This window comes from Atta cephalotes, assembly GCF_000143395.1.
Source record: "Atta cephalotes unplaced genomic scaffold scaffold00001, whole genome shotgun sequence".
Classification (NCBI taxonomy): Eukaryota; Metazoa; Arthropoda; class Insecta; order Hymenoptera; family Formicidae; genus Atta; species Atta cephalotes.
The window spans coordinates 8590986-8604939 of record NW_012130065.1 but is presented as its reverse complement, the minus strand read 5'-3'; the positions used below and the strand labels follow the sequence as shown (position 1 = coordinate 8604939).

The following is a 13954-nucleotide window of genomic DNA, read 5'->3' as shown; positions in this document are numbered from 1 at the left end:
TATATATATATATATATATATATATATATATATATAGACATTAAAACATGATATCGTTTAATCTATACAGATGTCAAACACAGATTCTTTTACGTTCTCGAATGCATTTTTGGCTTCGTCCCTTTTCTTCGACAATTTATTTTCCGATTAATATCGTTTGTCATGAAAAGTGACACTGCCAGTTCTTATGTTTAATATCATCAGTTTTGAAATCCGACAGTAGCGCGATATTTTTGATATTGAAGAAATTCGATGTCGGTGCAAACCTGCCCGATGATAAATTGTTCATTAGACTGGCGCCATTTCTTCACGCGGTGATATAATCTATCAAGAGGTTGAAAAAGAACTCAAAATAATCTTCAAGCTTGACGTAGGTAGTGTCTGGTTTTCTTACTGAGCGAGCATGAGACGGAAGTAGAAAAGAAAGGGTCTACAAGTAACTGGTAGATTGATCCTAGAACGACTCACTTTGAACCCTCTCGGCGTGCTGTCAGTTTTTCTAATCATGAAGAATTTTCTTCGCACGCCACTTGAATGCACCATGATAATCCGGCTGCATAATATGTCAGAAGGAACAAAAAAGCTCGTGAGACGCTATCTTGATTCGATGAGAGTGTTAGGCATACTTTTTGTATTTATATGCACTGGGTGATCCTAAAGTAATTCCTAATTTTCAATTTTCTAATTACAAAAATAAATAATTATATAATATATAAAATTTGTAGTTAGCTCTTGACTTTAAATAAATAATAAAATTTTTAAAATTGTTTAAATTATTTTTTAAATATATGTAATATAATATATCATAAATACTTACAATTTTATTGTTATTTTAATTAAAAAATTATTAATGAATAATTATTCATATAGAAATAATTGTTGAGAAAAGCTATAAAATTTTGATTATTATTTGAGTATTAAATATGTCGATTTATACACTATTGCCCAAAATACGTTTGTAGTTATCATGCTTATTTATTTATGGCTTGACTCAAACGTGTATTCTCGCGTTTATTAATACTTGAAGCAGTTTTCAAAATATTCAAGTCACTGATTGCTCCATCGATGGAAGACTAAAGTCGAGATCGGATTGACGTCTCAACGGTACGTTACGTAGGATAAGAAGTTAGCGTTTAGTTTTTTGGAATCTGTACAGCGTCGACATCTGGATCCTAAGTTCTAAGAGAACAAACCTCCATTCCGGAATATTTGCCAAAACAAAGCTTTTCTTGGCTCCGCGGGTAAATAAATTTCAAGAAAATTATGTAGACACGCGATTCATGTGCCGTCATTCAAGCTTTTTGTATTAACAACGTACTCACTTGCGATATCGGCATCCGTTCAATTTCATTCCTGAAGTTTAATTAAAACATAATACCTGACGAAAGCTGTGATTACATATACATATACATATACCCACCATTTTATTATTCAAACATCGTCGAAGAAATGTGATTAATTAAGCAGTCGATTTCAATGACAGCCTCTTGCGAGCTTTTCCGTATTAGAATCCTCAATAATTCAATAATTGGCGTTTCACTTTTAAACAATTCAGTCCTTTTTTCTTAACTATTATTTGACTTGTAATTTTAAATTTCCACAGCTTATAAATCTACTGATTAACTTAATCAGTCACATGGATTCGTCATTGTTCACATTCAGTTACAAGAAATCACTAGTAAAGTTCTCCTCTTTCTCTTGATTTAGCTTTACTATTTTTTTTATAGATTAAATTGATGTCATGCGATGAACGTTTCTTTAGAAATTGGAACACGAATGCGTTTTGCGTCATCTCGGGCACATTTAGCAACTGAGTCAAGTCTGCTGGATCGTGACCGCCGGTACTAGAAACTGTACTACTCGCTTACCCGACTGGACAAATTCAGCGTGTGCAGGCCAGGCCTCGAAAATAGTTCGCAGTAAGTTCGTACGGCGACTTCAATCTGATGTATGCACGTGTCTATTTGTAGATGACCGCGGCGCGATGCAGTTTTACCAGATCTATCACAGTCGCGTAATAAAATTCCCCGTGGTTATCACGTATGAAATATATTTGACCTTTTGTTTGGTATCACTCGTAATGACGAATTCATAATTAAAGCGATGGTAGCGAGATTCGCGAGATTAATGGTATTCATTTATATATAAAACGTCCCCCAATTTCAGAGAGCACAATTGCGCCAAACGAGTTTATTAAAACATCTGTTAGTAAAGCATAAAAATACTCAAATAATTAATTCCATAGTGTATTTACCAGGGGAAGAAAAGAGAGAGAAAGAGAGAAAATAATAATCTATATGAAAGGGTGGTTTAATTAAATTTCTGATGACATATTTTCTGATTTAGGATTAACTTTTTTGTTGCAATGAATGTATCGTAATAAAATATCTTGTATATCATCAAGATATTAGCTTCTTTCTTATCGCGATATTTGTTTTTAACTTTAATAGAATAACAAAAGTTTGAAACTCTTGCTTTTCCATAACATATCAAAAATTCCTTTAGCACAGTAGTTAAATTAATCCTTGATTGCTTTGGCGCAGTCATACCCTAGAGGATCAAATATTTAACATTATTAGTTGGTCTGGCCTGCCACTAACGCGTAATGGAAGTCCCTGCGAAATTAATTTGGCCCCCGAGTGTGAATCGTCTATAACGGCAAATTAATAATTCAGACAGTAGCGTTCAGAGCAACTGCGTTAATAAAATTCGCTTAAAATATTCTGGACGAGAGGGAAAAAAATGAAACGGTGTAAGTAATAAATAAGCTGAATAAAGTAACAGCGTTATACTAACAAGATGCAAAAAATTCAAATAATAGTCTCGTTTATCTAACTTTATGTTTCATAACAGAATTTCTAGTCATTAAATTCAACATATATTTTTTCGTCGAAAGAGACAAGAGAAAAGTTGGAATTTTTTTTATCTCTTCATATATTGAAAATCATTTTATCCCGCTTGTCCATCGCGAACGTTTTATTAACTAGGATCAAGTCGACGGAAAGAAAAAGTAATCGCGGCATTGTCCTTTCGAAACGACATAGTCGCGATTACCTTCACCTTCGATTCATCGACAAATCCGCGTGAGCTGCCGCGCGTTTCCCCTTGAATCCTTCTCTTTTTACCTTGCTCCACCTCGGCATTGATGTGAATGGTCCTCAGTCTGAGCTCCTCATTCTCGTAAATCATCCCCCTCGAGGACTTCCGGTCGAGTTTTCTATTTGGCTTGACACTGACGTCTCGCCGCCTGGTTCTCAGCATCCCTACACCGCCAACACCACCCATCCCCGTTCCCGCCATCATCTTGTTCCTTTTGCGCTATTTGTCTTCTTCCTTTTCCGCGAATGGTGTTACGTGGTGTATCACAAAAAGCGGATCGCGACGAGTGACTGATTGTCCGCAATGATCGGCTGTACCATGCGCGCGGCCTCTTGAGAGGAGAATACTACGCGACTCTCCCTTGTTCCCTCCCTGCTCTCGAGAAACTTTCGCGAGATATACTCTTGTTCCTCGTAACTATTTGATCCTCCGTTTGATCTTCGACGTTATTCGAAGAAAGTTCCGAGTATAAAGGTTTCACGTCTCTCGAACTTGGCAAGTGCAGCTATGATTTAACCACTCGACGTTCTTTTTATTATGTAGGTAAATCCGATGATTCGTTTTAAAGTATTTATCTTTATTCTTTATATGTATTATATCATGAAACATCTCACTTCGAAGCGTTCGCAATTTCTGTAGTTTTGTTTATTCCATGGTGGATCTTATCATATTGAACATCTAATCACTTTCTGTCGTTTAATGATAGGAATTTTTGTATTAATATTTGTATAATAATCCGCAAAATTATATTATCTAAGAGTCTAAAGTCTTTTATATTATGTTATAAGAATTGATACTGAATTCTCTTTTCCGCTGGATCTTATCTTCATTGAAAAATCACTTCTAGCCATTTAGCAAGTATATCTTAGTCTTGTATTAACTCGTACAATAACGGGAAATTTTTATATTATACATATATTTATATAATTAATCTTATAATAACTCCGCACTATAACGATTAAAGGTGCGCAGATACGCTGGATCTCGAGAGCAACGCGGCACGAAACCACTTTTTCCGTTTAAAGCTGAACGTATGTTCTTCGAATAATCGCACAGTCACTTCGTCGGCGAAGAGTCTGCCTGCGTCAATCTCGGAACAAATCCGGGAAGTGAGGTGTAATTGATACCGGAGAGACCGAACAGATACCTTACTTGCTGAATCACTTCTTATTGTGAAGACTATACATGCTGGTTTGTAGTACTGCAAAGTTTGTACACACTGACTCGTGATATCATGTAATCTATACAGACCTAATATCGCCACGCTGTTGCATCGTGAAACCAAGGTTAAAAGCCATTGAGTTGCTAAGGAGTAATCCGTCTAAAATTTCGTATATGCTTCATGTTATAATGTGTTGTAGTATCCTGCAGATTATATATCTTGGTCCATAACGAGGACAGAGTTGAGAGCTATCATTGTTGACGAGTAACGTAATCTATCCGTGATCTCCGTTGTATTGATATTCATCGTTGTATTAACTTAGTGCAAATCCTCTATCGTCAGTACTAATTGATTAATTCCTCCTGGGATTAACGTACATCCTCTCAGATCATCACGGAGACGATGGACGGCCGATTTGCTTTGTGAGCCTATCCTCGGTCCACGTGATCCATGGTGAATCATTTAGACAGAGTTACAGTATCCGGCAGTATCGGTCGCTGCATTGTCCTAGCGGCCAACAGAATTTGCATCGGGCACTCATTTCTCACGCAGTATTTCTCGCACGTAATTTGCGTCCCCATTACTCAGCGTTTATCAGCGTGCTCAGGCGAACAACCACCTCTCGTACTTTTAAGCGCCGTTCTTGTGTTTTTTTTATTTTTCCCTCTTTTCTCTTTCTTTTTATTCTCTTTCTTTTAATTTGTTTTGTACGTCCACGAGGCACACGCGAGAGAATTTATCTCGTCGCTTGGGCGGATTTTCTGCAATCTTTGACCAGCTGCGGCAATCATCGACTATCACGCGCCGTTATGAATGTAGAGATTTTCGCTTCGAGGAAATCGCCAGCGATTATTCACAAGGGACTTAAAGTTGCAGCTTGAACTTCTAGTTTCTATCGCAGTATCTAGTCTCTTTCCTATCCGGTGGGACGTGTCCGTGTACTCACGCAAAAACTGCTCTCGCGAGAACGATGAACAGTTGTTGTGAAGCGATTATCTATGATGATGCGTAATGTCTCCGTTGCGGGAAGATTCATTGGTCCTTTAAAAATGCGTTAAATTTGAAGGAAAATGACGAAACGGTTGCTGAGCTGTACCGTTAGATCGAAATATGTAATTTCGATGAGTTGATTAGTTGACTTCATAAATTTCGTAGCGTTTTTTTCTGATTTCTGTATATTCTTTGATTTCTGTATATTCTTTGGTTGTTGAACTTCCTGATTACTTTTGTTCCTATTATCGATGATCTGAAAAAAAAATATATATATATATATATATTAAAAATATCACACATATAATTACAAAATAATAGTTATATAAAAAAAAGTTATATAAAAAAAATTATTTTTATAATTACAGTTTTATAATTAATATTTTGAAATACCAAAGAGAATACTTTAGGAAATAGTGAAGAAAAAAATCTCATTGCTTAGAATTAGATTAGATTTGTTCAATGAAAATGTATTTAAAATAATTATATCTCATTGTTTTCAAATCTTACAATTTGGTTTTTATCAATCTGCTTTACTGGCTGTAAAAATAGAATATTGCTTTTATATAAAATGAATGAAAATCCATTTTATCCAAATATAGAAATGGATTGATATTGTGAAGAAACTATCGTGAATAAAGATTTTATTTACTGAGATTTTGGAGAAAGAAATCATGAAGGATACTTGAGTGAGGGATATTGTACGTTTAAAACCTTCTCGACAGCTTCGCTTAGAGAATTGCTTCTTGTATCGTAGAACGCATATCCGATACGCGTGTTCGAGTAAATGCGCGGAATGACAAAACATTCTGCTCTTATGTGTAGGAGAGAGCGAGTATCCGCTTTGAAAGACACTTTTTTTCGCGATGTTGCTCTCAGCGTTTCCCTTGTTTCTCTTTCATTCTTGCTCGCTCTTCTTACGACATTCAAAGTCTAAAGAATGGCATCAAAAAGGATGATGTAGTAAAGCAAGTGTGTCCTCGATTCTGTTGTTGCCTTATTCTGAAAAGATACAAAGAGAAAGCAAGAAGGAAAGAAAAGTAGGAAGAAATAGAAGTTTATCATATTTTAAGAAAAATGGACTTGAATATGTAGAAAGTTTTACTGTTGAAATTAAGAATAAAATTAAACAATTTTATAAAAAGAAGAATTAAAATTAAAATCAATAAATTAAAAGCTATAACAATATGTTGAAATATAAAATGTAGCGAGAAATATAAAAGTACTATCCTAAATTTATTTAGTTAAAGTTTTAATATTTAAAGTTGTATAAAAATGAAAATAGAAATTGTCATGTAGATCGAAATATCGCGAATATATTAAAAATATAGAATATGAGATATGGCGATAAAAAAAAAAAAGAAAAGTTTTTCTCTTTAATTCAATCAAAAGAGTTGGTTCCACGTAAAAACGATAGACACATATTTGATTCCTTCGCGTCACAAATCCCAGATTCAATCCCGAAGCCTATATATATATTTTTGAAATTATAATTTATATTTTTTATTCTTAAACACAGCTGTATATAGAAATTATAATTGTGCTTTACGCAGAATACCAGTATCAGATAAATTTCGAAAGATTTGCAAACTATTAAAAAATTACGAAAAACTCAAGAGAAAATATTGTAGGACTTTAGGATTGAATTTAGGTCTTTGAAAGCTCAATAAGAGTTCATTCCATTTTTACGCGGAGCGTGACATCTCATTTGATATAGAGCAAGAACTATAGACAACGTGTCGGAGGACTGTTGTGTTATTTATAGAAAATCTTGGCAATGTAATGGCATATGATACAATTTTAATTGCTTTCCATAAATGACACAAGAATTGGCAATGTTTTGTCTGTTATGTGTTCTTGCTCTTAAGAAGATTCTAAAATAAAGTTCAGACATCGACGAAATCACCGTTTTATCAATTTACATACTTACGAAACATTAATATATTACTACATATTACTATATCAATATTGCATACATACATACATACGAAATTTTCTGCGTTTTTCTTTCTATACTAAATTCTATACTAAATTTTCTTTCTATACTAAAGCTTTTAGACTCATTTCAGCACATACTATTGTTCTTTCTTGTGATCCCTACACGGAGTTAAGTAAACTTGTTTTATACATACAAAGTATAAAACTTTTTATGTAAAGCGAACGTTGTTACGAGCCAGAAGTTAATAAAAAAATTGTAATTTTCTAAGTTTTTTCTTTTTTTATATCAAATCGTTTGGCTTCATGTGCGCGTTATTATATATTTATATTTGGATTCTGAAAAAGGATTTATAATTCTGTGTAATCAACAAAAAGATTTCCTGTTGGAAATATATCGCTTTTTGAATGATAAAATAGATGAATTTAAGATTTTCTTGATAAATTTTTAAAAACTTTTCTCAATTAAATCAAATTGGAAAAAACATTCGCCTTGAATAGGTCAGAAGATTCCTGGTTTAAATCTTGGTTAAGATATTTTTTCAGTAAGTTTTTTTTATAGTGTTTTTAGATACTAGTATATAGCAAATCGATCAGTTTAATTTGTGATATCATTTTACCTTCAGTTGTCGTGATTGTATTTCAAGTCCGACAGTAATCGCGTTCGTAGATTTTTTATAACTAAAAGCTTTAAAATTTATATAGAAATATTAGGTATCTAGCCTCGTATTTTTTTTTATTTGATCCTTTTTTCATTTAGTTAGCTTTTTGCTCTTCATTACTGTATAAATAACGATCTTCTCGTGTTTGCATTAGGAACTTGTAATTATCTCTGGGCTACCTCACGCGATAATTAGAAAAAGAGCGAAAAACTTTACACTTCGTCATACGTCTGCGGACTTTCTTAACGAAGTTGATCCTTTAATTAACGTCAAAAGAAAATGATAAAAAGATAAAATGACAAAGACGAAACTTTTCTTTCGTTCATGATATATTGAAAAGGTAAAATTATGTGAAAACGTATAAATACACGAAGTTCGCGAAATCAGAGAAGTAAAAACAGAGAGATAAGGCGCTATTGATGTATGCTTAGAGCATATATCCGATTTGAACACATTCCAAATAGCAGATGAGCATGATTCATGGCTCATGTCTAATACGAAAATTAACGTTGTATTCGACGGAAATTACTTGCGAAACGAATTATATATCTAGGACTCTATATAAAGAAAATTTTATTTCTGTAGTTTTTATTTAAAATTCCTCGAAAATGATTGATCTCATATTTGTACTTTTATAACAATTTGAAACATCGATAATTTAGTTTTAATACAAATTATTTTGAGATTTGTCTCAATATTTTAATGAATTAAAGAAAGGATTACAAATTTTATATGCTATTATAATTATCCATTCTTATTGATAAATTATTATTGTTATTCATTTGACAGAATTGAATTGATTTTGGGTAATCTATTGAAAATTTAGTCAGACTAAATTTATTCAGAGTTAATTTCATTGTCCGCCATCAGTTCTGCTTAATTAAACTTATTTTATTTATCACTAATTTTACTTGTACGGGTGATTAATGAATTTTTCAGGGGGCACAGCGTCAGATGATACTATTTATAAACAAATATGATAGCTATTTATAAACAAATGCGTCGCGTGCAAATCACCGACGTAGCTTTTGCAAAATAAAATGCTTATGTGTGAAACGTTCTATTGACGTATGTTGTTTGCGGATTCACAATTTAACAAGATAGGACACGAGAGGTCTTTGATACGAAACACGCACCGATGATGTAGGAGAGCCCAGAAGTTACGCCGTGCAACAATTACGCTCTTTTAAGCATGACGACGAGACAGAATAGCGGGGGCGATGTATCTTCTTTGTGAACATGAACTTTAACAGTATGAAAGTTTTCATGCTGCCGGGCAAAAACTTAGGGCTCGTTAAGAGGCGCGCATTTGCATGACATTTATCACAACTCCTGTGCGAGGACCTTTAAGATACGTGCCAGCGCGACCGGATAAAGCCGGAAGGATTAATGAGGACATCTTTCTCCCATCCTCTCTGTTGCCACGCTCGCACTTCGCACGGTGTTAAGACGAAATATATATTCGTCTTAAGTACTTTAATGTCATCTCTTCGGGAATGCTATCCTCTTAATGTTTTTGTAAAAGAACAGATGTCGTCAAATATATCTTAATTATGCAACTACCTTTTTAATCTATTGCTTGAAAATAGGATTTGAATGTTGAAGTTTAATGAAAAAAAAAAGCTGCGGCAATTCATAATATTTTAATAAAATATTTTTGATATTTTATTACCTGATATTTATATTTGAGTTTAGTATTATATATTGTAAATATTATATTGTATTAAATATATATTAGTGAAAAAATATTAGTGAAAACAGAGATACAAGCTGAATGTAATATTCATATTATTATTTTATTGTTCGAACAATTTCTCATCTCTATTTGCGATCAGAATAGATCTTACTCATAAAGTGTGCTTTTTTCAGAAGTGCTCTATTTTACCTATTGGCCACCTGGTGGCCGTGTAATTTTAACGATTTCCGGTCGACGGATACGCGTTTAGCTGCTACGTATTATGCGCATATCAATATAATCCTCGATGTAAACCAGACATGGATCTCGACATGTAATCTGATGGTTAAATACCAGATAATCACAACCGCGATTTTCATATATAAGCTAGATAGTTAAATTACAATTTTAACATGCGGAATATACATTGAAAAAAAAAGTCTGGTAGCTTTTTAAATGTTGAGTAAAACAAATTCATTTAAATGCTTGGTTAATATAAACAAAAATAATTTTATTTTTTAAATATTAATAAGTACTATCAAATATAATAATATAACTAACTATTTGGTAATAACTACTAAATATTTATATAGAAAGATAACATTATTTTATATTAATTGACTATGTGATTGAAATTATTTCAACATTTGAGAGCTATTATCAGATACTTCTTTTTAGTGTAGCTGTACGCTGCTGTACTGTAATTTAATTTTATATATCTTGATTGTGCTATTTCTTTTTACATGAAGTAGAAAGGAAGTTTTTTTACTGTTTATTTATTTCTTTAAAAAAAAAGCAAAGCTTTCTAAATTAAGGAAATTAATTAAAATATAAATAAATACATATATTCGTCATATATGTTTTGAAAATATTTTGTTATGCATTACCTAACACAGGATTTTTGTATTCAACTCACGCAATGGTGATGTTGCGTGTAAAGGCCGGTCCGGCCTTCTCTTGCTAGCGTATCTGTGTGGCGTGAAACGTAAACGATGTAGTGGCCGTGATGCCTCGTGCGAAAATCGAATTTGCACCGTGAAGTGCGAGATCGGGACGTTATCGGCCAGCCGGCGTGTGCACAATTTTAACAATTTCCGGACGGGTTACTTTCGGCGTAACGCGGCGTTTCGCTCGAAGGTCGACACGAGTCAGATATCTCGCAATTCAAAACCTCGATTCGAATGATCGACCGCGTTGGGATGGAATGGATGACGGGGCGTGTTATTATTAAGCGAAGCGATGATGGGTTGCTGTTCGCAGAATGATTTGTGCTGTCGACATCTTTTCATGTTAAAGGGAATCTCCTCACTTACATTTACATCGTCGTACTGTTTGAAATGGAGCTAAAACCTCCGTTTTGTTTGTCCTCCGTAATGGGCATGTGTGAGCGTGCACTGTTATTTCCTAGAAGAAAATTAAGATATTAGAATTTGTCGATATGATGAATTTGTTTATAAATTTTTTAATGTTGAAACAAATATTTATTTGATATCTAAAATTAGAAATAGTTAACGAAATAACTATTATAACATAAATGAAAAATTTACTGTACATACAACATAACTAACGATATTTAATTATGAAAATTTAAATTATTGTCTTTGTGAATATCAAAATTATTCAAATTAACTCCACATTTTCAAAAAAATTGAAATTAATATTTTATTTGTTATTTAATAATAATTTTAACTGAAATGTAATTTAAAGATTAATTACGCAAAAGTAGTGTTATTATATTTGTAACACTGATAAAGATATACGATTAATTGATGAACTTATTAAACATTATTTTAACTCTAATAAGTTTAACTTAAACAAAGATATCCAGTCTGTATCAGTTAAGAGCATACTGTTCAAGGAGATAGCGATTAACTCGAGAATACTCTGTAGAACATGTCAATGGTGTTCATGACATACAGTCGAAGCAACGACGGGCCCATGGATTACATGCGCGACACGTGTCGCCGACGCATTTACCGGCGTGACGTTAACACGTGCATCGTCGCGGCTTCTCGTTGCGGCGCGTCTCGCAACGCGTAATGCGTAAGTGCCGCGAGGAAATGCGTGTACACTGTGGTTTCGAACGCACGTTGCGAATGATTTACACGCGTTCGCGGATAGTATGCACCGGATGCAAGTTACTCGCACAGATGCGACATGAAGATTTAATTTTCCTATTGTGATCGTTAACCGGATCGTTCCCCGGCGTTCGATTCAACATAATTTTAATTATTATTCATCAAGTTCCGTTGGTATTTTTTTTCTTTTCACTACAAAATTCTGCTCGAGGGCGAACATCCGAGACCTCGATATATCCGTCATCAATGAAAAACATGTCGGACGTAACGAAGAGGATGGTCCCGACGTGGGTGCTGCGCGCCATTCTCGGGCTTTTCATTCAAAACGAGTCGTGTCCAATTAAGCGAGATGCTTCGTATACGCTTCATTTATTCATAATGCGACATGTTCCATCGATATTTCGCTCCTGGCTAAAAATGGGAATATATCAAGTTTTAGATGAGAATCCATGTTTGCTTCCAATAACATATCTTGTCTCTATATTCAGCTCAGGAAAAAACAAAGCTATAATATAATTATTTGAAATCTATGTAATGAACGACATAAAGAAAAAAGATAAAGCTTACATAAAATGTGAACAAAATATTTAAATTAGTAATTATTAAAAAAAAATGTTTTTATTTTTTTTTACAATTACGAAAAAAATTATTTCAAAATTGTCTTCTGAAAACTAATTGTGATTCATTTATGAACTCTTACTCTCATATTATTTAAGACTAAACTTTTTTTCTAAGTAAAATATTTTTTCAGCTAGCCTTTATAATGGAATTAATGATTCTGCAACAAGTTACCCATACATAAATTATGCAGATGTCTTGCTTTCCACCGCAGAATATTAAGGATATTAAGAAATGAATATAAAACGCGTGCAATAATAGAAGAACTCACATGGGACACGGTCAGATTACCCTCTTTGGGCAGGAATGTCTAATAATAATAAAATGAAGCGGAGATGTACTTAGATGCCTCACGAGGAATGCTAACGAGATGGTCTCCATTTGCAATTCCCGTATATTTTAGGAAACGTTGGGAATACAATACAAGCCAAGTTTCGCCGCGCGCAGAAGTCACTCTGCCGAAGCAACGATTCCAGATTCGCAACGAGGCCACGGAGGCGGCTAATTGAATTCAATCGAAAATGCTTGCCTAATTGCAGCGTCAAGCTTTCGTAAGCCTCGTCTTCGGAAGTTCGCTGTTCCTTCCTCTCATGACCCACCCTTCCTTTCTTGCGTTCGGCCTCCCTCGATTTGCCTTCCATCTTGGAAGTGGAACTAAACTTTCAAGTTTATAGAACTGAATCTTAAGCGGCCGACCCTCCAATTTAAACTTGGGTTGCGATGCTATCGTTTTGCCCTTGAAAGCGGGTTACCTCCGCTGGCGCGAGGATACAGCCGTGGATCCCTCTTGGATCGTATGTCTTCGCGGCGGCTCATGAATCATTTCGATGTGACGACCGCGTACGACGTGCTTTCTCCGACATACACTGAATACCTTTTACGTATTTACGGTAGTATCACAGATTTGACATCATTCAGAACTCGTTGTAAAATATTTGACAGATTTTTTCAAGAATTACGAGTCGACTTTCTTTTAATATAAAAATCATTATTCATCACTTTTGTCAACGTTGAGTTCTTTGCTTCAGATACAATATCTGTCAAATATTTTTTCTTGTCCATTTATATTTCTTTTTTATTTCGAAGATATCTTCTTAATTTATCTTGCTTGAAAATATTTGATATTTATAATTAATTTTAATCATTTGTCTTCTACGATAATAGTAAATATTGAAGTAGTAAATATATCACAACACAGTACCAATTTCTCATCGCAAAGTAATCACTCAATCTTTTATATTTTTCTTCTGTTAGAAAATCGTTTATAATCCGGGTCAAACATTTCTATTAAGTTTAATTCATTTTTAATTACTTCTCACGGTCGCGACGTAAGCGAAAATGCGCAAAAATAAGCCGCTTGTGAAACAGCCAGCATCAGACAGCCTTCGCTGCTCTATGCGACTTGCCCCGACTGATTTTTCGAGTATGTCCGACCTGTCAACGGCCTGATGGAACGGGGAAAGACTCCAAGAAAAACGCACGATCGCTGAGTTAGAAATGAATCATCAGTTGGTTCGCTACCGTTGACGATTAATTTTTCCGCTCGTTATTACGGTCGACGGCCGACAGATTGGTTGGCGTGAAGGAAAAAAGCTTTTACGCCGCATTTTTGTGTTCAGAACGAACGATCGCTTCGGATCGCCATGAAATTGCAGCGATGAAAATTTGATCGTCGGAGAGAAAGAGAGAGAGAGAGAGAGAGAGAGAGAGAGAGAGAGAGAGAGAGAGAGAGAAG

At 34.3% G+C, this 13954-nt stretch overlaps 1 protein-coding gene across 1 annotated transcript in view; it reads right to left on the bottom strand.

Moving 5' to 3' along the window:
* The window catches only part of LOC105626040, a 23286-nt gene extending 19983 nt beyond the window's left edge, over positions 1-3303 (bottom strand). The window contains exon 1 of the mRNA XM_012207356.1: positions 3126-3303. Within this exon, the coding sequence (XP_012062746.1) occupies positions 3126-3303 (178 nt within the window). The remainder of the gene's footprint in view (positions 1-3125) is intronic.
* Between the last annotated feature and the right edge of the window lie 10651 nt (positions 3304-13954).